The sequence below is a fragment of the Juglans regia genome, chromosome 16 (genome assembly GCF_001411555.2).
Source record: "Juglans regia cultivar Chandler chromosome 16, Walnut 2.0, whole genome shotgun sequence".
NCBI lineage: Eukaryota > Viridiplantae > Streptophyta > Magnoliopsida > Fagales > Juglandaceae > Juglans > Juglans regia.
In genome coordinates, this window is record NC_049916.1 from 19,984,120 (window position 1) to 20,009,869 (window position 25,750).

The following is a 25,750-nucleotide window of genomic DNA, read 5'->3' on the forward strand; positions in this document are numbered from 1 at the left end:
ATATATTTTTTAAAAAAATAAATATCATAAATTCATTTTAAAATCCTTACTTAAAAATTAAGTTAAAAAAAAAAAATCAATCGGTGACCACCTTATGTGGGAAAAGCATTTCCCTATTTTAAATGAGATTATAAAAGTAATTTATTTTTACAGAATTTCTCTCAATTAAAAACATAGTTATATAAAGGGTTATACATATATTATTACTCATCAAATTAAAGCAAAAGTAAATAAAATTTGAAAAAAAAAACTGTTATTTAATTAATTTCTTTTTATAAATTTTTTACTGTCAATTTCGATGTTCTTTGAAAATCAGATGAATTAAATTTCAATATATATAAACAAGTGATACAAACACCGAGAGATCTCATAAAAGTTAGCATACAAACTTACCTGATTTTTTATAATACGTTAGATTTATTTTATAATAAAAATAATTTTATAATCTAATGTATCGTATCAACTCATACCAGTTTGTAAGTTTATTTTTGTGAAATTGTTTTGTGAAGAAAGTATTTATGTGTGTTTATATATGTATGTGTACATAAATCTATGTATTTCTTAATTCTATAACACATACAACCGGACCCAAGCACACGGTAGAGCTCAAATGGCAGCAGCTAACGTGCTCCAAGTAAGCCCTTTGTGTTCTCCAAAGCCCAATTCAAGCTCTCCTCTCTCTCTCGTACCCCAATGCGCCTCTCTCAGAGAGCTCAAGCAAATCCAAGCCTTTGCCATAAAAACCCACCTCCAGAACGACTTCACTGTCCTCGCCAAGCTCATCAGTTTCTGTACTCTCATTCCCAGTGGCCCCGCCATGGACCACGCACGCAACCTGTTCGATCAAATTTCCCAACCTGACATTGTCGTCTTCAACACCTTGGCCCGTGGCTATTCCCGCTCCGATACGCCTCTTCGAGCGATTGTGCTCTTTTCTGATATTCTTTGCTCTGGCATCGCCCCCGATGACTACACCTTCCCGTCCCTCCTCAAGGCATGTGCAAGCTCTAAGGCGTTACAAGAAGGCAAACAATTGCATTGCCTTGCTATCAAACTTGGGCTCAACAGTAATATATATGTATGTCCTACACTAATAAACATGTATACTGAGTGTGGAGATGTGGATGCTGCCCGTCTTGTCTTTGATAAGATAACTGAGCCTTGTGTTGTTACTTTTAATGCAATAATCACTGGTTATGCTCGAAGTACTCGGCCCAATGAGGCATTGTCGTTGTTCCGAGAATTGCAAGCGAGGAATATCCAGCCTACTGATGTAACTATGCTTAGTGTTCTTTCATCATGTGCCTTGTTAGGAGCATTTGACTTGGGGAGGTGGATACATGAGTATATTAAGAAGAATGGTTTTGATAAATATGTAAAGGTGAACACTGCACTAATAGATATGTATGCGAAGTGTGGAAGCCTGGATGAGGCTGCGTCTGTGTTTGAGAACATGCCTGTAAGAGACACGCAGGCTTGGTCGGCAATGATTATGGCGTATGCCACTCATGGTCATGGTTCCAAAGCCATAACAATGTTTGAGGAAATGAATAGGGCTAGAGTGCGACCTGATGAGATTACATTTTTGGGCCTTTTATACGCTTGCAGCCACACTGGCTTAGTAGAGGAAGGCTGTTGGTATTTCTACAGCATGAGTGACAAGTATGGGATACTGCCTGGGATAAAGCACTATGGATGTATGGTGGATTTGCTAGGTCGAGCGGGGCGCTTAGATGAGGCTTATAACTTTATAGATGGATTGCCAATCAAGCCAACTCCCATACTTTGGCGGACTTTGTTATCTTCTTGTAGCAGCCACGGCAATGTAGAATTGGCGAAGCAGGTGTTTGGACGGATTTCTGAATTAGATGACTCTCATGGTGGAGACTATGTGATCTTATCAAACTTGTGTGGTAGGGCTGGTAGATGGGAAGATGTGAACAATTTGAGGAAAATGATGAAAGATAAAGGAGTGGTGAAGGTACCTGGGTGTAGCTCAGTGGAGGTGAACAATGTAGTGCATGAATTCTTCTCTGGTGAGGGGGTGCAACCTGTTTCTAAAGACTTGCACCGGGCACTTGACGAGTTAGTCAAGGAATTAAAGTTGGTTGGGTACAGCCCTGATACTTCTTTAGTCTTCCATGCAGACATGGAAGAAGAAGACAAAGAAATTCCTCTGAGATATCATAGTGAGAAATTGGCTATTACTTTTGGGCTCCTAAACACTCCTCCTGGCACAACAATTTGGGTGGTGAAGAACCTAAAGGTCTGTGGAGATTGCCATTCAGCTGCTAAATTTATAACATTAATTTTTGATAGACAGATAATTCTTAGAGATGTCCAGCGATTCCATCATTTCAAAGATGGGAAGTGCTCTTGTGGGGATTACTGGTAGTAAAATTTGTTGAGCCAAAAATCATGTTTCACATAACAGATAGTTGTACCGGACATTGTTGCAGCATATTTTCTCACGATCATTGGAGGGCATTCTCTTTAATTCCAATCGCATCTAGCATCTTCTTTTTTTATGACAAACTCTCAGTGATGTTCATGATGTGAGAGCTGGGAAGAGCAAAAAAGATTGGCTCCATGGTCAGGCTTGTAAATGGATTGTGACCTTCATTGGTGTTTTTCAACAGCCAATGTGTAGAAGTTTGGCATCAAGCTAGTGATCTTGCTATGTAATATCCCCCAATGACATTACCTGGTTTTGGTTGATATATGATGCATAAATATGCATTTCGGTATCAGTTTGTAAAAATATAATCATATAATCACTACACCATTGAAGACTTGGTTAATTGCTGTGGATTTACTCGCAACACTAGAATGCAACTACAAAAGTCTGAGGCATTTCTCCGTGTCTTTGCACTTAGCTGCTCAGTTGTACAGGCTCTTTTTTGGTTAATTGCATAGTCCACTTCTTTTGAACCCAACTCTTTAGTTTCTTCTTTTTTTTTTTTTTTGGGGAGTTGCAGGCTCTTTTTTGGTTAATTGATTGCATAGTACACTTCTTTTGAACCCAACTTTGGGGGGGGGGTGGGTTTCTAAGCCCCAACTGTTGCTCTGTCGTGCCGTTTGGACCATCTAAAGTAGTACAAGTGTTGAACCGTATTTTTTTCTTCAAGGTTTTGTTCAGTTACCATGATTGGAAAGTCCTTAGTTATTTCGTACCTTTCAAACCTTTTGCTCAATAGAAAGTGAACCAGATTCAGAGATCAAACCTATAAATTTCTGGATTAGCTCCAATACTTATTCTTTTTTTTTTTTTTTTTTTAAATTAGTGCAAGTTTGGTCTTAGAAAGTCTTCAATTGATAGGATATGACCGTTTGAAACAGTGTTATACAAGGAAAATATCGAAGTGTAAAAAGAGGATGATTTGCACTTTTAAGGAGCTCTGCTGTCGTGGGTTGCCATATGTGGTCCTGTTTTTTAAAACAATGCCATATGTGGTCTTGACGTAGCCGTTGCAGTCATGGGTTGCAATATATGTGTAGCAGACCCACTGTCGGACACAGAGCCAATGTTGGGAGAATTCAATGCTTTGACAGAATCGTTGTCTCCATGATTTCTGGGCTAACACCTTTATCCCGGCCTAATCTATGGGTTGGAAGCCATTTTAGCAAGAGAAATATCCCTAAATGCCAAGAGTCCAACTTGCAGAGTGTCAACTTTGCTTATATTAAAACTATCCCACATAAGGAAGCACATTTTCATGCTGAACTGCAAGCTTACATGCAGGAGGGTGAACATCAGAGGGAGGGTTCGCTGAAACGGAACCACCTCCCATGCTCATGTCATCAATGCTTAGAGAGAAAATGTCATGAAAAGAGCATGAGAGAAGAAATACCCAAGAGACAAGAATATTTTAGAACGAAAGTAAAATACAATCAAGTTGCGTATGCCTAATGAAATGCAGAAACGAGCTAGGGTTGTATAGTTTTGACTTTTGAGGCTTTGTGTCCGGATGGAGTACTCATGATCATTAGCAATATTTAATAAATCTGGTTGGTAATAAAACTTATGATATAGTATATCAAAAATTTTATGTACAGTCACTTTTGTACATTCTATTAATATGATTGGTTGCATCACTAATATATGCGTGTATAAACGAGTCGAACAGTTTGCACGTGCGGCAATATTCGTTGCTATTTGCACATTGATAATCAGCTGGGGATTAAATTAATTTGTTGGGTAATATTTAATCCGATTATTTCAAATGATTGCATGTATATGTGGGGACGAGATTTGTCCCCAAAATGTATCTCTGAAGAACATCAGACGTCAAGAATACAAAAAAAGAATAGAAGAATATTTATCGCCTTTCAAACCGAACTCTCAACGACTGTGTGGGACAGGAACAGCTTGACAAAATCAATAGAAAAACACCCATCAAATCAGGAAGAAGAGAGATTTTAGGCATAAATTTCAAGCAAACGATTTTATATGTAATAATATAAAAACTTCAATGAGTCATACGGATACGCACGAATATTTTCTATCCAGAGTCCACAATTATTCATATTTGTTTATAAATAATATCCATCTACACCCGGTCAAGATATTCAGAAGAAATACCACAAAGCTAGCAGAGAGAGAAAAAAAAAATAGAGAGAACTGAGAAAGAGAGAGGGAATCAAGAGATGAAATCCTACCATTCTTTCTTTGTTCAGCTTCTAATACTAGAATGCTTGGCAATTGCATGTGGATCACAGGCCTACAATTTCTTCTACTTTATACAGCAGGTGTGTTGTACTGTTTCTTATTGTATATAGAGTTCATCTTCACACACACATGATACACATACATTTGCATGTAAATGCATTGGAGCTCAATCTTTGATCATCCACTCTTCTAATGCAGTGGCCAGGATCAGCCTGCCACAGCACAGGAAGGTGTTGCTACCCAACAACAGGAAAACCAGCGGCAGATTTCAGCATCTCTGGGTTTCGGCCATACTATAACAGTGGCCAATACGAGATCTACTGCCCTTCTAACGACTCTATTAATCCATCAAAGGTAAGAAAACAAGTTTCTTGGCCCTTTGATCAGATTAATCTAAATTAATTACCATATTACAAGAGCAAAAATGTTGATACATGTTGCAAGTTTGAAGTTAATTGTTTATGACGACGGTACTGCAGCTCTCAGACCTGATCCCTAAACTGCATGCAAACTGGCCATCACTAGCGTGCCCAAGTAGCGACAGTACAAGCTTGTGGACACATGAATGGACTAAATATGGAACCTGCTCAATGTCTAGATATGACCCAACTCAACATTCATACTTCCAAGAAACTCTTGTTCTCAAAGGCCGAGCAAACATCCTCCAAATCCTCGAGAATGCTGGTATTAATTTCTCATCTATATATGCTGATATCTTTTCACTGAACCAGGATTGGTCGATCGGTTCTCATTCAAATCTTGAAAATTGTTTCTAACTTCGACGCGGATGTATTTGGTTTTTATTTTTATTTTTTGGGAACAGGAATTCGACCAAATGGGAAGTTTTACAGCTTAGCTGCCATAAAGAGTGCCATAAAGAGGACGATCGGGTATGAGCCTTGGATAAAATGTAATACGGATGCATCGGGGAAGAGCCAACTTTACCAGGTTTATCTCTGTGTCGGCCGTTATCAAGTTTCCTTCGAGGAATGTCCAGCGGCAGCGCTATCCAAACTCGGTAATTCCGGCTGTTCCTCTGCAGTAAAATTCCCAGCCTTCTAAACTGCAATGAAGGGACGATGTCCTACGCTGATCTGTCGATGCTATCCGGCTCAAAATAATTGATTAAAACCCATATCATTCATCAACTGCGAGTTTATGTTATAAGATTGTGATTTACTTTTCAGTTTCTGCTCAAATAATCGTGGGTGTCTTGTCTTGCCTACCAGCTCATAATAGACAACATGAATCCAAATCTCTTCATTTTCTTTTGGGGGAGAAGAAGATATTGAACATCTTCTCCGTACTTATAATAGTTATCTTTCTTCATTGCTTTTACAGTGGAGGAATGGGAAGAACGTGATTTTTTATGGCATATATCAATATTGTTTATAATTTTACTGGAGATTGTATTCGATCCGGATGGAGTTGTTGAATATTCCGACATTTTCTTGCTGGAGTGATTGGAACTTAATATTTTCTTGACTAAATATATGCTTTCACAATGCCAATCGATCCATATGTTTAGACCCTCCAACCACTATTGTGAAAAAGATTGAGAATTGGGTGTATGGAAGTCACTTGCGCTTATCTATACATACTCGCTGACACATATTATACACAACATATCACAGGCATTGACAAATGATCCTAACCTTTCAACTTAATTCCTGCAATAAATGATTTAACTAAATTAAAGGGAGTTTTTTTATACCAAGAAAAATGTTTTGAAGGAAGAAAAATTATACTTTCAAGCCGATCAGACAAAAATTACCAACGAAAATTTCAGTCAAATTCTTGGTTCATAACAAAAGCCAAAGAAAATAAAGAAAAACTAGCAATCTAATTAACCTCTTGAGTAGTAGTTTTGAAAAACGACGCTTGGTAATTTTCTCGATCCATCATGATTGGTTATGTTTCTAAAATGGTATAAATTCAACTCTTTTTTTTTTTTTTTTTTTTCAAATATTTTTTAAATATTTTTAATAAAAAAAAATCACAGTTTCATTAATATTCACTTCCTTAATCATTAAGAAAAAAAATTAAAACATCCAAGCAATAATTTTTAAGAGGCAAATTGATGGAGCTAAGTATCATTTTTCTTTTTAAAAATTAATATTTAATAACATGACATTTTATACTAAAGAACGAAAGTAATACGTAATTCATGACTATCCAAAATAGACAATAATTTTTCGGGAATGTTAAGCTTTTGGGTTCAAATGAAAACGAAACTTTGAAAATTCAACTCAGACGTTTCCTAGCTGCACCGACAGATCTAAGCATAAACTAATTATAAATTTGAAAGCTGGATTTTTAATATATATATATATATATATATATATATTTGTTCTAATCATTTTAGGGAGAGCAATTCGAAACCTACAAACTGGTGTGTAATATATAATTCTTTTGTTCCGGACAATGGCAATATATTACAATAAAATCCAGAATATTATAATAAGATGAATGCTAGAAGACATATGTATGCACCCGGCGTAATTTAAGGGCCAACAACTTTCAAAGCTTATCTCAATCATCAACGTTCCAAGTCAAGTATTGTGGCATGTATATTTATATATATATAATATGATTTTAATATATATAACGAGAAGTAATTCAATTATAAAAAGATTTTATAAAAGTACGTTATGTCTACATACGTTTGACATGTCTTCATATGATACATATGTTAAATATAATTTACAATAAAAATAATTTTAAAATCTAACGTACAACATCAAGTAACGTCAATTTGTGAATGAATCTCCACAATTCGATCATGGTGATTTTACAATTTGATCATGATTGTTGTCTTTTCAGTCAGGTTATAAAATTTAATTCATAAATGAATAATATTAGATACAGTTATGAATTGTATAAGCATTATACACTTATTTTAAAAAAGAATAAGAGAATTATTATTTTTTATATAAATTTTATATATACCTACTTTAAAAAAAAAAAAAAAACACACAACGCTTATGTATTGAATTTCTCTCGTAATGGTTGGTGGATATAGGTACTAGTATTGGGTGCAAGTCTGACTTATGTGGGTCACTGCCACTTAAAGACAACAAACACTACAAAAAGATTTGGACGATGATTTGATTGGCATGCATGCATTTATATTAATATTATATATGTTGCTTTCAATTATAAGCATTTCTTCTTCACATAAATATTTGAAAAATATTTTCCATATGAATTTCAATTATATACACCCCCATGAAGTTAGGCCTAATTTCTAAGTTCCATGCATGCATGCCGTGGAACAATGAAACTACATAAATATATATATATATATATATATATATATATATTATATAACACGACAAGATTATGGTCTTACAATTCGATGATGGTCATTAATGTCTTCTTCTTTCATTGGAGATGTTTGGGGAACGAATCTCTACAAATTCCAGCGTCAATCTTGTCATGAGGGGAAAAAAACAAATTTATATATAGAAGTACACAAATTACCAAAGAAGAAAAGTCACGTATATATTCACATGCATCATGCATCCAATCATGTTCAACCCCAAGTGGTACTCGGATGTTACAATTTAATTTCTAATTCTAGAAACAACTTTGTTCCAATTCTAGTGGCTACTAAGATGAAAAAAAACAAATTATCATGAAAATATGAAATTTATTAATGAAAACAAAGAGCAATATGAAAAAATTGTTGGGAAAAACATAAGAAATCTAATGAAATATATAAAGAGAAATTCTATTTACAGTCCTGAATAGAGCGTACTCTTTAAAAAATAAAGAAAGTGCATTAACTTGTTAACATACAAACATATTTCAAAATGAGAATAATGTGATAAAAGTTATGTCTTGGGGCCAAATAGTCTTATTTTGTGGGCTCTTTAAAAAATTAGGTACCCCCAACCACCTATGTACACTTTTCTGCTTGTACAAGGGCATGTTTCTATTTCTTTACAAACTTATTCATTATATAAAATAAAATATACAAAATTTTTAAAATTTCTCGTAATTTAATTCTCAAATATAACTTAAAACATAAAATATTTTTAAATTTCAAATTCTTAACTTTTAAGTAATGCTACATGCAATCCTACGTGAAGTGCGCAAGTGTCGTATAGTCATTTTAAAAAAGAATAAAATCTATTATTAAAAAATTAATTTTTTTTCATATGAGTCTCATATTTACACATTCACAACTACAACTATCATTTAATTATTTATAGCCATTAGCTAACAGTACTACTGCAAATTAATAATTATTTTGATATTTTCTCGCATGGATCAATTATAGTGAGTAGTTTATTAATGATGGCCACAGCGTCATTAATAATTCCAAATGCCGGCACTAATTCCTACGAATGATTCCTAATAGAATAACTATATATGCCTCTCCATTACAAGTCCAAATTTAATTCCACGTGATTAGATTAGATTATCTCTAATTCTACAGTAACTTAAGGAGAACATGACAACAATATTAAATCATATTATAAATTTAGACTCGCGTACTTACTGTATACTTACAATATATATCAATTGTTATAGCAATTGAGAAATGCTACTATATATGTCCTTCTGATTATACCACTTATTTTGTTTCATTGACGTAGTACCGTGATGCTATACGATTTATTGAAAAAATTAAAAAAAAAATTAAAAAGAGGTAAAAGAAACTTAGAGTTTCAGTTTTTATTTTTTATTTTAATTTCGAACATTAATATTTTATTTTTTTAATAAACTATAGGATACACATCAATTGAGCAAAATATGAAACGGCATAGTAGCAATACTCACAGTAATTTGGTGCCTAATTTTATGATGACAATTATTTCTACAAAATTTGTCATTTTTCTTTGAAAAAAAAAAAAAAAAAAAAGAAAGAATATGATTAGTGGATTAGCTCCCTACCTTTGGCATTGTAATGAAATTTTTTTTTTATATATATAGAAAATAGAAAAGTTATTAGGATAATTATTTTTATTTTAAAAGGCCTTTTTTTAAGATTTTGCGTTAGGCCCCATCTAGGATTGAGCAGGCCCAATAAATTGGGAAGAGTTTTTCCCTTTTGAGCCCAGCCCAAGACATCCTTAAGAGAAATCATAAACCTTTTTTTTTTTGAAAGCAATCATAAACATTAAACAGTTCCTTGGTTTAGTAGCCTTTCTTTTCTTGGTTCGAATGTGGCCCATGTTTTCAATGTAGAAAACAAATTGCATATGTAATGCTTAGTAAAAGCAATTGGACAAGAGTCCAAGAAAAATACCGATCAATAACTTGAGATTGTATCCCACAATAAAAATAAAACAAATAGCAAAGAATGCGTATACCTACCTACCTCTCAGTCAATTTTATGTGGGTATGTAACCAATTCGGTTCAGCCTAATTTTATACATTTTTTATAACTGAATCGGTATATACCGATTTTAAAAATTTAAGAATGTTTATGTTTAAGATTAAAATTTTATGTTATATTAATTTTATATTATAAGAGTAAAATTTATGTGTTATATCAAATGTTATATTAAAAATTATAAGATCATTTATATCACATGTTATATCAATTTTATATTATAAGATTAACAGACTTGAATAATAAGATTAGAATTTTATATTATATTAATTAACAATTTAACATATAATATATATAATATAACATAAAAAACTATATATCATATAAAAAATTATAAATATATATACTGCTCTGCTACGGTTTAAACCAATTTTCAAAATATAAAAACCGGTACCGCACCGGACCGAACTAGTTTTTTGCTTTTTTTAACACCCCTAATTTTATGGGTCAAAACATATTCTTCAACCTACATTTTGTTTATTTCTACCATCTTCCAATAGACAGGAAGAATTAGTATGAAAGCCTAATGAGAACAACTTTATATGAAAATGGGGGCAAAAAATAGACTTGGAGGAGAGCTACCGACTTTATGGTATCCACATTATTAATTTGTACCATGCTAAATTGAACTAAGAGTTAATATTGAACCCAATGTTTTAAGCTCCTTCCTACCAAGTTTGGCATGCTCTTCAAGAGACCTATGCTCAAGAGTTCCAAGAAAGAGAATTTCAACTTACTCAGCAACTCACTTACATGGGGAAGGAGGCGTTGGTTTAGTTACAGGACCATCTCAAAAATTCAAAAATGTATGTGATAATTTGGCAGCAATTGGTCAATCGATGACTGGCAAATTGAAGGAGTTCACCCTTCTCAACGGCCTCAGACCAAAGTACGAACCCTTCACACCACCATGCTCAAGCCGTCGATGCCTTCTTATGCTAAGGTTGTGCCGCTGTTGTAGGGGTTTGAGACACGAAACACACAAATTTATGTGTTTTATGGACAAAAAACAAGGAATGGGAACTCTAAACCAAAGCACTTCTCTTCTCGCGGACGTGGCTTCTCCCAAGCCAATCACGTGTCTCACCCAAATCCTTCTTCCACTGGGAGACAAAACAACTCTATCCCAACTATACATCACTCTTCTTGGGAAAATACTTGCACAGAAACTTGTCAAATTTGCAGAACAAATGGGTATGCTACAGTAAAATGCTAGCACCGGTTTGATCACGCTCTTCAGCCCAATGACATCCCTCAAGCATTGGCTACCATGACACTTGAAAACGGCATTCATGACGCTGAGTGGATAGCGGACACAGTTGCTTCAGCACACATGATAGGTAATTCAGGTATGCTCTCCAATCTTTGTCAATATCTTGGCAATGATGTTGTTCTTATTGGTGATGGTAGGTTTCGTGAAATCATATACATTGGTGATACTTTTATTAAATCTGGTAATTCTTTTTATTAAATTAAAAGATGTTTAACTTGTTCCTGACTTGGTGAAAAATCTCTTATTGATTAGTCAATTAACCTCTAATTATCCTTACAATTGTGAATTTTTTGGTATTGGTTTTTTTATTAAGGAAAGAGCGACCAACAACACATTGTTGAACGAACAACGGAAGGGTAATTTATATGTCATCTCCCCACCCCTTGAAGCACACTTCTCCACTCAATTTCGAACATTTTTTTAAAAAGTGTGACTTCAATAGTTGGGACACCCTCAAGCTTCTACTCTTCAAATTTTATGTTCAAAAGGCTTTATTTCAGTTCTTGGCAAATATAAAGACCTTTCTACTTGTAAGAGTTGTCAATTAGAAAAAATGAGTAAACTTTCTTTTTTGCCCTTTTCTAATAATACTTTCAATGTATTTGAAAAATATTATTGTGATTTATGGGGACCCACTCCCGTTTTATTTGTTAGCAAATTTTAATATTATGCTTATCTTGTTGATGTTTTTTCGAGATATATATGGTTTATTCCTTTACGAAGAAAATCTAATTTTTTTCATTCTCCATCAATACTCATGCCCTCACACCCCTGAACAAAATGGTTTGGTGGAACGGCAGTACCATTCGTGAATTCGGTATGACCTTACTTTTTAAAAGTGGTGTTCCTAAACGTTTTTGGGTTGAAGCGCTTTCAACTGCCCTTTTTTTAATCAGTCGCCTCTCATCTACTACTTTAGATCTTCACTCACCTTTTTTTCCTCCTTTATGCTCAGTATCCCGACTACACCTCCCTTTGAGTTTTTAGTTCTAAATGTTATCCATATACTTGGGATACTAAGCATAACAAATTTGACCCAAAAACTCCCCTTTGTATTTTTATGGGCTATAGTGACAAAAACCAAGGGTACAAATGCTACTACCCTATCTCTCATTGAACCGTCATTTCCAGATATGTAGTTTTTGATGAGTCAACCTTTTCTTACAAACAGCCCGGGAATCTTCGTCTTCCTTCATCTAGCAACCAAATTTTATCCACCTTTTTGGATTGGCATTCTCCTAACCCCCTACTTTCTAACTCTGTGGATGTTTCTAGTGTTCCCTTTGTGCAAGTACCTTTTCCACCTGAGCTTGGTGACATTCTCATTCCCACATTGCATTCCATGCCTGTGTTGACCTCTACCCCCACCCCACCTTCTCCTACACGGCATGATGATCTTCCATCTTCAACCAACTCAGTTTCTTCAACCATTGATGCTCCCAACTTGGATCCTCCTTGCCACACCATGATTACTCGATCTCAAGTTGGTGTTAGAAAATAACATCATAACGTAAAGAAGCTGCAAACACAAGTTTCGGGTCAACAACTACAAATAAAATGTTTGAAAGACAACATAGAAGTAATATCAAGCATTCTTAAGCATTTTCCATGAGCTTTCATCCTAAAATGCCTTTTTGTTGGCTCAACTTTCCAGTTTCAAGCTGCAGTGCGTCAAAAGTTTGGTAAATGGGGTTGTAAGGGAGACTTGATTAGTAAGTGGTTTCATTTATTTGAGGAAATTAAAGGATAAGCAGAGAACTTACGTAATCAGTCATCTCCAAATTATTTAAGAACTACTCTTTTTGTGCATTATTAATTTGAATTATTAATTCTCTCTACAAGAAAATTAACAGTGGCCAATGAAAGGAATTAGGCAAGAGAGGAAGCTCTCAACAACATACAATCTGGGCAGGGATAAAGGGAGCTTTGAGGGAATTTATTGTAACACGTAACAGTCTTTGAGGAAATTGGTTAAACTCCTTCCCTGCATAGCATGTTATTTCTTTACCGAATACTTCCATTACAATTCATTGGTTCCCATTTCAAGCAATAATCCACACCAAATTTATTGGAAAAACGTATCACACATATCTCAGTCCAAACCGATGCTAGATAAACTTTATATGAAATAATAAAAAAAAAAAATCCAACGCAATACGTACCAGTCTTGGGCTGGCTGGTGTCGATGGGTATTTGATGAGAGAGAGAGACCATTCCTTCGGTGTGATTGGGAGAGAAAGAAGAGAAAGAGGGAGAGTTGACCTATGTGCGATACATTTTCTAAGAGGAGAGACGAGCTTCAGTGCCCACTCTTGGGCTTAGTTGCATCGATGGGTTATGCGAGAGAGACAGACGAGCATGAGGGAGAGAATAGCTTCTACGTTTTTGAAGAGAGAGAGAGAGAGAGAGACCAGGTTCGGTGCAGTGCAGTGCACGACCATTCCTTCAGTAATGGGTGGGCTACGTGGCTTTATTATATTGGAGGCTGTTCTCAAGCCTATTTCAGATGTACTGATGAGAAGGTTTTCTCTAATAATATTTAGGATTGTACTCGTGAGTAATTGAACTTTTGTTCATAATAAACTTCTTGTCTGTAGAATTTTTGTTTGTGGATCACCTCGCTAAATTTAATAGAAAAGTGCTTTTGTAGCAGTACTAAATTATTATGACGTGGTTTAAACTTTTTTTATTTTTATTTTTTATATCCAATATATATCAAATATAATTATTCTTTCTAAAATATATCAAAGCTAATACTCCATACCCTAACAGTCATAAGCAACAAAACTAATAGATAGTGCAGCACAAGATCAAAAACGTTAACATCTGCAAAAGCATAAGTTCTTGAGTCAAAAGCAGAGACATGAAATCCCGATTACCATATGAAATCAGTACTTATTTTAAAATTTTAAACTGGCGTAAAAAAAACAGGTTTAATTATTTGAATTATATTATATTGTATAACACATCCTTTTCGCCACATCATGTATGTTCGGCTTGCATGGGTTCAATTCTTATAATCTACTGACACTAAAACCTTTGGTTGATGTAGAACACGTCTCGTAACAAGACACAAATTAAGATCATCATGTTTCTCACATCGATTGATCCAATATATGTACGTATTTAATTAATTAATCAGTTCTTCTATACACAGTCTCTGCAGGTAAACGTCGTGCAGTCGGCTAACGTGGCGTCATGCCACGTCAACTGATATTTAAAAGAAAACACAGAAATGAAAACGAGAAAGTGGACCTGAAACCCATTTCATTCTTCCGTTTCCCGCTTCTGCTCCTTTGCGTGCGAGACCCATCTGCAGATTGAGCCATTTGCCAAGAGTGCGTCGATTGAAACCCAACTTGCACAGACGTACCTCGATATAAGTTGATCCAAGTGCATTGGGTGCCCAAACGTAAGGCCGGTCTACGTTGGGCTATGTCAAGCTCGAGTGTCATTTGGGCCAGCTTGGTGGGCTTGGTTTGGGTTAACTTCGTGGGCCAGCATCTCGGGTCACCGACATGGGTAAGTTTCGTGGGTTAGCTTTCGTGGGTCAATCTTCGTCCCATACCGTCGCCACCACTACATATCATCATCTGTGATTCAATCTGCAATTTTAACATTTGTTTAAATGTTTTGGTCACTGATACACAATCAAGTATGTTGTGATTTAGTTGGTTTTTTTCTTCCACAACATGTTCTGATTTAGATTAAATTGTTAACAAAAACGCTTACTGCATAGAGTTAACTACATAGAAGAACTGTATTGTTAAATACAAAATTTTTGCATTGCATAGAGTTAGATATGTAGAGATTTATTGACTGAAAACATTCATTTTCTGATTATTTAATAATTGTTAAAGTTTAGTTGTTGTTAAATATACAAAATGTTTGGAGTAGATCATCAAAAGAATTGTTGAAATGATCTTTTTATTTTGCTACACATACAAAAGAATTAATACATTACCCAATAATATTAAAAATATTAAAGATTGATGTTGGTAAAGTTTGATCAGTGTGGTCCTTTAAAAAAAGTCATGCTTGCCTTTGAATATATTGCATGGGTTGGTTAGCTAGGGAGTGCCAATTGATCAACAATGATCTTGGGTGAAGGATGATAATTCTTTTTCCACATGTACTTTAGTTCAATTCTAAAAAGCAGCCAATGGACGATTATAATTGAGAACCATGCAACCAGAATCATCAACAGTTCAAACTTGAAAAAGAGTGGTGAACGTAATTATAATTGGGAACCATGATATTCATGAATTAGTTCTTTCCCAACTTGCATAATTAGTTGTCATTGGTGTTGTGTAATTCACAAACAAATGCATCAATCATGTATGGCGTGTGTAAATATTATTTGATGATAATCAAATTGTGATAAGTTTTTTTTTTTAAAGATGAAGTATGTACAATATTAGTCTTCACTCTTGGTCAATTGAAATAATTTTCCTGAAAACTTATCAAAGGCTGACCTTGGATATTGAACAACTTGTACAGGGCATGGGAAAAGGAGAAGAACACCCATCTCCGCCAGCACCATCTAGCTCTAATCCCTCAAACTCAGTATGTTATTTCATAATTAAAAAAATTATTGCAACTCAATGTTTAGCATCCTAATTATTATTATTATTTTTATGTTAGGACATCCCTCAAATTGGTCTACTAAACTATCCAAATTACATGCACGGTTACTTTAGACCAGTGCCTGCATGGTCACCAGCTTTCCTGCCATATCCAGATGGTAACAAAAATCCAAGCAATATTCAGGTGATTTTTCAACTTCCTTTTTGTCTTTTAGTTATAAGTTAATTATTTTTGAAACATTTTAAATGTTTTCATTTTTTTTAAGTAAAACGTTGGTTACCCATTTCAATATGGAATGGGACCTCCGAGACCATTTATCGCTACAAGTTCCGTAACGAGGGCAAGAGTTGGTCAAAAAGATAGACCCGTTTGTCTAGAAACTGAAGCGCCATGTACTTCTCCTAAAGTAGATGAAGAAATTGTGTTGGATAGACTAGATGAACAGAAAACTGACGATGACACTACTAGTACACCACAGGTAGTGTCATCGTCAGATGGTGATGACATCACTGAGGAGCCAAAGTCGGAGATGGAGTTCAATTCGTTTGAAGACTCGTTGAGCTATTATAAGCATTATGCTAAAAAATGCAAGTTTGAGGTGATGACACAAATGAGTGAGAGATCAGAGGATCAAAGTGTCAGATATGTCACCCTTGGTGTGCACGGGAAGGGAAGGCCCAGAATAAGAGTTTCAATCTTGCCAACCCACATCCGACGGGAACAACGGACTGTAAGGCAAAAATTAATGCCTTAAGAGTCGAGGGAAATATGCGGTTGACAACAGTCTATAATACACATAATCATGGCCTCAGCCCAATGAAATCCTGCTTCTTTTGATGTAACAGAGAAGTGAGCGAGACCATGAAAAGAGTCCTAGACACAAATGACTTAGCTGGCATTCGACTGAATAAGAGTTACGGATCACTTGTCGTTGGCTCAGGTGGCTTCGAGAACCTCCCATTTTTGAAAAATGATTGTTGCAATTACATCTACAAAGCACGACATTTACAACTTGGTGCGGGTGGTGCTAGAGCACTTCGAGATTATTTTATGAGGATGCAATACAAGAATAACGAGTTTTTTGAGTTGATGGATTTAGACGATGATGGAAGGTTAAATAATATTTTTTGGGCAGATCCACGTAGTCAAGCAGCCTACTAGTATTTTGGTGATTTGGTCACATTCGACACCACATACCTGATGAATAGGTATGGGATGCCCTTCACACCATTTGTTGGTGTAAATCACCATGGGCAATTGATTCTTTTGGGGGTTGGGTTGATTTCCAGCGATGACATGGAGAGCTTTATATGGCTGTTCCAAACCTGATTGCAGTGTATGGATGGTATAGTTCTAAAGGCTATTATTACTGATCAAGACAGAACAATGAAAAATGCAATTGCTATTGTCTTTCCTGAAACTCGACATAGATTATGCCTGTGGTATATACTGAAGAAAGTCCCTAAGAAGCTTGGGTCATATGCTACCTATAGAAATGGGTTGAAAACTCAACTAATGAAATGTGTGTACAACACACAAACAATTGAGGAGTTTGAGGAATGTTGGACCGGGTTTATTAACGCATACGACTTACATAAGAATACGTGGTTGAAGAGTTTATATGTGGAGCGTCAGCATTGGGTACCAGTATTCCTTCGAGAGCACTTTTGGGCTGGAATGAGTACAACCCAGGGCAGCGAGAGTATGAATTCTTTTTTCAACGATTATGTTCATTCAAAGAAAAACTTGAAGGAGTTTGTCGACCAGTTCGACAATGCGCTGAGGAAGAAAATTGAGAATAAAAATCATGCGAAATTCCAGTCATTTAGCCAAACCATTCCCTGTGTATCTAGATCCCAATTGAAAAGAAATTCCAAGAGATGTAGACTAACGCTAAATTTAGGGAAGTTCAGCAGCAAGTAATAGGTGTGCTCGATTTGAATCCATCTCAAATTACATCAGATGGTGTATTGAAGAGTTATTTGGTAGAAGATGAAGTTCGTATTGAGGAGTTCAGTAAACTGGTTAAATATTCAGTGGACTTTAATGAGGAAGACTGTAATGCTAAGTGTTCATGTGGGTTATTTCAGATGAGGAGGATATTGTGTAGGCATATTTTGGCCTTATTTAAAGCTAACGGCATAAAATCATTGTCAGACCGGTACATTCTAGACCGATGGAGGAAAGACATCAAGCGGAGATACATATTAATCTCCAGTAGCTACGATGAAGGGGATCAGAGGCCAAATGGTAATAGATATTCAATTCTATTGAATATGTGTTATGGGATGACAACTTATGCGGCGGATTCTAAAGAGCAATTTGAAGATGCAAAGAATAGGATACATGAGGTGACTGAATGTTATCACGAGCAGACACGCAACTTATCTTTAATCCAAATAGGTTCTTACTGGACGAACCTTATTGTCTATTAAAATGGTTTACTTCTTTAATATTTACTTAATTCTATAATTATATGTGTCTTATTTATTAGTTCATTGCCAATAACAGGTTCAAATGCTGGTTTTGAGACATTGGACACAACTGCAGTTGGTAGTTCACAAGTCAAGAGTCCACTTGTTGTCAGAGGGAAATGAAGACCCCCATCTTTGAGGAGAGCATCCAGGATGGAGACTGAGTTGTGGAAGGTTAAAGCCAAAAGGAAGAAAGCACCCAAAGTCAGAGGAAAATTCAAACAGGTGCATGTTTTAACATTGAGAGAATTAAAAATAAACATGTTCATGTGGAATTATTTTGATAATGTAAACTTAGAGCACTGAGTATTTTTACTTGTTACTTTATTATATGATGTCTTAGTGCGATGAAGGAGATACACCGGAAGGAGATACACCAGTCATGGGTAAACGCAGGAATTTATTTGGGTCATCAGAAGTAGATATCACAAATCCTGATCTGGACAACCCAGCTTTTGACAATATTGAAACCTAGCACCGAGAAACATTGATTGGTAGCCAAGAAAGTGTAACATTTCTTAACTTTGTACAATTTAATTGTCCTATATACATGGGTTAATATTTGCATATTAATCGTAGCAGATTTTGTTGGGTTTGATGGCGCACAACCGGACATCCTTGGGTTGTGATGGATCACAACTGGTGCAGAAAGGATGAAGACCCCCATTTTTCCTAGGATTCCCAACTTTTAAGATTTTGTAATTATTTTTGTAAGAAGAAAGGTTGGGTTGGGTTATAGTTTTTGTAAGAGTTATTTTTGTGGGAAGTAAGCAAGTTTTGTAATTAGTTTTGTAAGAAGAAAGCTTGGGTTGGGTTATAGGTTTTGTAATTTTGTGAGAAGCAAGATTGGCAAGTTTTAAGAATTTGTAATTAATTTTGTAAGAAGAGAACTTGGTGGTTATAGTTTTTGTAATTATTTTTGTTGGAAGAAGAAATATTGGTGGTGAAGGTATTTATAAGAAAAGTTATTTCCAATTAATTTTGGAAGAAGGGGCAGATTTTGTATGGCTATTTTATATTCCTAGTGAAGATATTTATAAGAAGAAGTTTTTCCAATTTATTTTGGAAGAAGGTAGATTTTGTATGGTTTTTTATATTCCTAGTGAAAGTATTTATAAGAAGAAGTTTTTCATCACATTTATTTTGGAAGCATTGAGATTTTGTATGGCCATTTCATTTCATATTCCTAGTGATGCAATTATGCAGGAGATTTTGTATTATGCACGTTTTCTTCCAGGAAAGGGGTCTTAGAGAAATACAGTTGTTATAATGTGTTATTTCTTCAACAAAAGATGTCTGAGAAATACAGTTGTTGTAATGTGTCATGTAGTAAACCCCATTCCAGTTGCACGAGCCTTAGGATATGCCCTGGGATTGGCATTTCAGAAGCTTAGCAGGGATGAACCACTCATGACTCTCCCCCCCAAGTTCACTCAGTCTAATCATATTCAAATGGCAAAATCCATGTCTCATGTGAGTTGGTAGTATTTTCATTCTCTACCCTCTTCCATTCATCTTTTTATTTGCGGCATTTTCTATACTATATTGCGTTCATTCGTTCTTGATACTGCTATAATGTAAACTAATGCAATGCTCTATATATTATCAAGCAATGGACAATTTAGGAGAGCCATAGGCAATCTCTGGTCCTAATTTTCAAAGCACATCCCCACCGTGAATCTCCCTATGATGGTTATGATGAATGAGAATTTTGTTGCTGTAGAGAATGCATGACAGGCATACATAAAATGCTGAGAAAATACATATAAATGATAACCGTGCAATTCAGGCTTTACTGCACATTTCATTAATGCCATTTTTCTTGGTACAAGTGACATTAATCTACATTGCTACTCAAGTAAACAAACAACCTGTGCAACAATTGAAGAACTAAATAATTATACATTCAGACTAAACTACAAATCAACATTCAGATCACTTAATTATACAAAATATCTCTATTTTGTTTACAGAAATTGAATCTACATTCAGCCTAAAGTACAAATCAATTCTCTAAATAACTTATAATACTTAATTATACAAATCTAAGAACTACATAACTTATAACATTTAAAACTACAAGTTCAGACTAATATGTTACATAAATCACTACTATTTCACTAAATAACAACATAGGAGAACTACAAAACCCCAATAAACCTTCGATAGCGTGCGTGAACGCCTTAAGACAGCTTCTCTCTCAAGAAGCATTAACTCTCTCTTAAGCAGCTCAATCTCCATCTTCTCGATATCGCTGAGTCTCTTCTCAAGCTCTTTCTCCTTTCTTAAGAGTTCATTTTGTCTTTCTTGCACATCCGGCTCTATGTATTGATTACAAGTAATTGCCCAGTTGAAATACTTGTAATTTGGTAATCCCTCATATTTTGCAGACATATAAAAAATGTTAGATGAACGGCACCAATCAAAATATTAAACATGTTACATTACAAGTCATGTATTTACTCACTGTGTTAAACTTTGGACACCCAAAGAATGGGCGTCCTAGATTTCTTTTAGTATTTGAGTATCTCAATGTAGCTTCAACCCCACAAAAGCACAATGGTTGACCCAAAGTACGTTTTGCAAAGGATGAAGAAGACAATGATGACAACGACATTCTAACATGAACCACTTCTAGGAAAGGCACACATATCAAAAGCATAAAATTATTCATTTGAGCGTAGCAAAAATGAGAGGGGTACACTGGTTTTAAGCATCGTGGCAGACAAATCTAAATATAAAAATTTGACTGAAGCAAGGGAGAACAAACAATCAATGAGTAAGCTACACTAAAAATGTTAAACAAGCTTGATTAGACTTGAATATAAAACTGTATTGAATGCCATAGTTTTATCACTTCACGTATACCACAGGCACATCCCATTCACTAGTCATCACTAGGCAAAACTCCTTAGCAAAATATTTGAAAAGTAAACAACAGCAAAAGAACACCAAAAACAAAAAAAATAATGCATAATACAATTATGTCAGTACATATTTCGACCATGCAAGTGCAAGTGCAATAATTCATCACAGGATTGAAATGTGATGAAATATGTCACTACATATTTCGAAAATGCAAGTGCAATAATGTAATGCTTATGTTATGGTTGTCAATGTTAAATGGGCTGGGTTATGGTTGTCAATGTTACAATCCAAACTCAAATCTTGAAGAGAAATAACCCTAGCATGCAACATATACAACTGCCATTTTTTTTTCCCACAAATACAGGTCGACCCTACAACATGAGTATGAAACTTGTAACAAAATAATCAACCTATAGCACCAAACAATACGAGATTACCGTCTTCTAAGATAGAACAGGGGGCGACTAATTGGTTGCTTCCTTGATCACCGTCCTCTAGGATTAGGGTTTTGAGATGATGGGAAAGGGGCTTTCTTTCGATTAGGGTTAGGGTTAGGGTTTTGGGATGAAGGTAAAGGGGCTCTCTTTCGGTTAGGGTTAGGGTTAGGGTTAGGGTTAGGGTTTTTGGGATGAAGGGAAACGCAGAGAGAAAGGGAAATGGAAGGGAAACACAGAGAGGGAAGGAAATGGAAGGGAGTTCGTCTTCGAGGGAGAACACAGAGAGGGAGAGATTTGGAAGGGAGTAAAACCTTGAACACAGAGAGGAATTGAAATCGAAGAGGAACACAGAAAGAAAGACAGAGAGGTAGGGGTAAAGGTTCTGAAACGGGTAGGAGAAATCGAAGGAGGGGGTAAAGGTTCTGAAACGACCGAAACGGTGCGTTTTCGTTTTTGTTGATAAATGGTGCATTGTTGGGTTGGCCACGTCAGATTCGTTTGCACGGCGACTACACGAGGCGCATTTTTAAATAAATAAATTAAGGGTTCACCTAGCTATATATTCACTTTCAATGGTTATTAATTATCTTAGATTAAAGATCATTTATAAACCAATTTAATTATAAGTAACAAATAATATGTTTTAACTAATGCGACATATATATATATATATATATATATATTATAACATGATCCATATATATTAGAGCAATCAACTCAATTCATATGGTTTCTCTAGTAAAAATATGACCTAAAATATTTATTTAAAGAAAAGCTTTTAATTAGCAATTATTACTCAGTTGGAAAGAGTACATAACAACCAAAAAGATTAATTAAGTAGTTCTTGAATATGCATGATAGTTAATGTATTCTCTTTTTTTTTTTAGGAAATATTCTCTAATTCTGAAATAGCCGCTTGTCAAACAAGAACATTTATTAAATAAATTTTGTATATAGCTTATATTTAATACATCAAAATAAAATAAAAAATGGTCCATAATCCTTGTTTTCACCGTTAATATATATATACCCTATTATTATTGCAACTTAATTTTTTTTTTTTTGCGACTAAATTATGTATATAGATACGGCTAGGCTATACATAGGAATCTAGAATAGAGATATAGCTTAGAATCTAGAAAAATATACCTCAATCTTATAAATTTATTACGTACATGCCGTTTATTAATTGATAGCATTTTCATTAACTTGACCAAATGGAATGATAGGCCAAAATTTAAATAATTTATATAAAAAATACTTCACATTAAATTGAGTAAATTTAAAATAATTTAAACTTTTACTACAGTAATTGACTAAATATGAAAAATTAGAATTGATTCACTGAATATTAAAATATTAATTTCTTAGTCCTCTCTCTCTCTATCTGTAATTATATTCTTGCATAATTTTATTACTCCTCTATCTCTTTCTTCTGCTTGATAACTCATCTCCAAGGAGTATTCGGCATGGGTATTCAGTGATTTTGTAGGAAATGGGTATTCGGCTTGATTTCTAGTTGAATTTTGTATGAATTTCTGCATAGGAATTTGTGGTTGAATTTCTGCATAAATTTTGTATGAATTTCTGCATAGGATCTTAAAATGTCTTGTAGGTGTTTATGTAGGTGCTTTGTAGATGCAGATTTTTTAATGATATTGAAATGAGTACGTTAATTGCTAGATATTTGGTTAGTGATTAAGAAGTTTAGATAGAATTTTAGATGAGTTTAATCTCAATTTTTTTATTATTAGCATTAAATGACATTTAAAAATATAATTTTTTAATATTAATTTAATTAGAATATAATTATTATTAATATTAAATTGGTATAATTATAAAATGTGATATAAATAAATTAAATAAAAAAATATTTAATTTAATAATATTTAATTATTATATAAAAAATGAATGACTAATATAATATAGAGATTGAATTTAAATAGAATAAGTCAATATAAAAAAATATAATATTAACTAAATTTTAAAGATATATTTAGCAAAATCAATACTAATGCTCTTAACAGATTATTTATATATACACACATACATATAAAAAACACTACTTGCAACCGACTACTAAAGCGACTACGGATTATTTCAAAAAAAAAAAAAAGCGACTACGGACTAGTCTCATGTAAGATAAAAAATAAGTTAAAATGCGTCATATAAACTCACGTGATCGGGAATGATAAATTTTACATTCACGCTTTTGAAACCATCGGACTGGAAGATATATTCACGAAAATCTAAGAATAAAATGGCATTAAAATCTAAGAATAGAATAGCAACAAGAAGTATATTATAAAATTGCAATAAAATGGTATTATTTATTTTTACAATTCCTCTTATCTCATCTAATTATTATAATTTTTTAAAATTTTTATATAAAATAAAATAAATAATTTAACTTTTTCAAATTTTAAAATAAAAAATATATATATAAAAAAATATTCTAATAATATTTTATTCAATTTTTAATTTTAATTTTATATCATCTCACTTGTAAAAATAAACAAGGCTAAATAAATCGAGTATAAAATAAATAACAAATAATTTATATAAATTTCAAATAAATATGTCTTATAAAAAAATATATCTCACCTTAAAAAAAAAATTATAAAAAAAAATTTTAGTGGATCTATTTTTTATAAGAATACAAGGACGGCATCAACAAGGCGAAGAATTCAAGGTATAACAAGAACTCATGGAATGGGAACGACTACACGTGCGTAACTGTAGTTCTTACTTTTTAGTGTTGTCTGTCGTCGTCGAAGTCGTGTTATTGGATGTCTTTGTTCCCATCAAGGTCATCCCCATTAGCTTTCTTATCTACGTGTTTTTATTCTACGTGTTGTCCTTCTCAAAGATTGGCGTTGCTCTGATGAATCCCCACCTGTCACTTTGGAAAGTACCCGGTAATTGGTTATATTCCCACATTATTGACTTTTAACGTCCTCTTGACGTCCCACATTAATGTCGTTATTTTTAATTTATTAATTTGGTTGTTATATTTTTTATTAAATATTTAAATTATAAAATTACTTAAAATATATTATTCAGCTATTAATGTAATTGAGAATGCTAAAATTCAGATGAATAAATTTTAATTAAAAAAAATACTATATACTATACATCCAATTTATTTAAAATTTAGAATAACCTGATAATTAGTCATGATAATGAATTAACCTGTTCATAAAAAATTAATAAGAGTAATAATCACCCGGAAAAACCCTCCCTAGTAAAATCTAATTCCTATATTTAAAAAAAAAAAAAAAAAAGTCGCAAAGAAAAGTCAAAACCTTGTTCCCCCGTTACTCTACCAACCAACCGCAGCGATCCACGTCACAGCAGTTCTCACGCGTTGCCGTCTCGAGTTGGCAGTCAAAAGACTCAAAACATAGTATTCAAAAAATAAAACTAAAATAAAATATCCGCTTCCGGAAAACTCAAGAAGAGTTCGATTGGACGGACCTGGTCTCGTATGTCCTTTTTTTTGTTTTTTTTAATTGGTAAATAATAATTAAATATATTGCTCTTTGGAATTTGATGGGATAATTAAATTAGATTAAAGGGGAGACGGCCAAAGCGCCAGTTCTGAATTACGGAGTTTTTCTCTTCCTTTCAGTGGAGTCGTCACTAGGCCTGCAATCCAATCGAATTCGAACAAGATACTCGAACTTGATTAATATGTTTATTCGAATTTTGCTCATTAACCATTAAAATTATTCCAATTCAGATCAAACTCGATTAAAAATAAAAAAACGATTCGAATTCAAGTAGTTCGAGCTTGAAGTTTTTTTTTTTTTTTTTAAATTCTAATTCTTATGTTATGATCTATAATTAATTTGATAATTGTTTTAAGTAAATGTGTATTCATTCGTTCATTTATTATTATATAGAAAAATTATAATCTAGGTAATAATTAGAAAATTAATATATAACATTATGTTATATTACATAATATATAATTATCGTAAACATATTGGGAATATAATAAATATATTAAATAGCATAAACTATATATATTAATAATATATAATTAAGTATATAAAATATAACTAATATGTAATAAATATAACACATAATAATGAA

At 33.8% G+C, this 25,750-nt stretch overlaps 3 protein-coding genes across 3 annotated transcripts; all 3 read left to right on the forward strand.

Moving 5' to 3' along the window:
• Positions 1-590: 590 nt before the first annotated feature.
• On the forward strand, positions 591-2,818 carry LOC109009257 (pentatricopeptide repeat-containing protein At2g02980, chloroplastic). The gene has a single exon (XM_018989682.2). The coding sequence runs from the start codon at positions 611-613 to the stop codon at positions 2,393-2,395; it is 1,785 nt and encodes a 594-aa protein (XP_018845227.2). The 5' UTR covers positions 591-610; the 3' UTR covers positions 2,396-2,818.
• A 1,678-nt stretch (positions 2,819-4,496) lies between these two features.
• On the forward strand, positions 4,497-6,113 carry LOC109009258 (extracellular ribonuclease LE-like). The gene is made up of 4 exons (XM_018989684.2): positions 4,497-4,749; positions 4,868-5,023; positions 5,149-5,353; positions 5,493-6,113. Exons 1-4 carry the CDS (start codon positions 4,648-4,650, stop codon positions 5,729-5,731), a joined length of 702 nt encoding a protein of 233 aa, XP_018845229.2. The 5' UTR covers positions 4,497-4,647; the 3' UTR covers positions 5,732-6,113.
• A 10,055-nt stretch (positions 6,114-16,168) lies between these two features.
• LOC118344819 (protein FAR-RED IMPAIRED RESPONSE 1-like) lies at positions 16,169-17,202 on the forward strand. The gene is made up of 3 exons (XM_035686223.1): positions 16,169-16,608; positions 16,719-16,985; positions 17,082-17,202. Exons 1-3 carry the CDS (start codon positions 16,169-16,171, stop codon positions 17,200-17,202), a joined length of 828 nt encoding a protein of 275 aa, XP_035542116.1.
• The last annotated feature ends 8,548 nt before the right edge of the window (positions 17,203-25,750 follow it).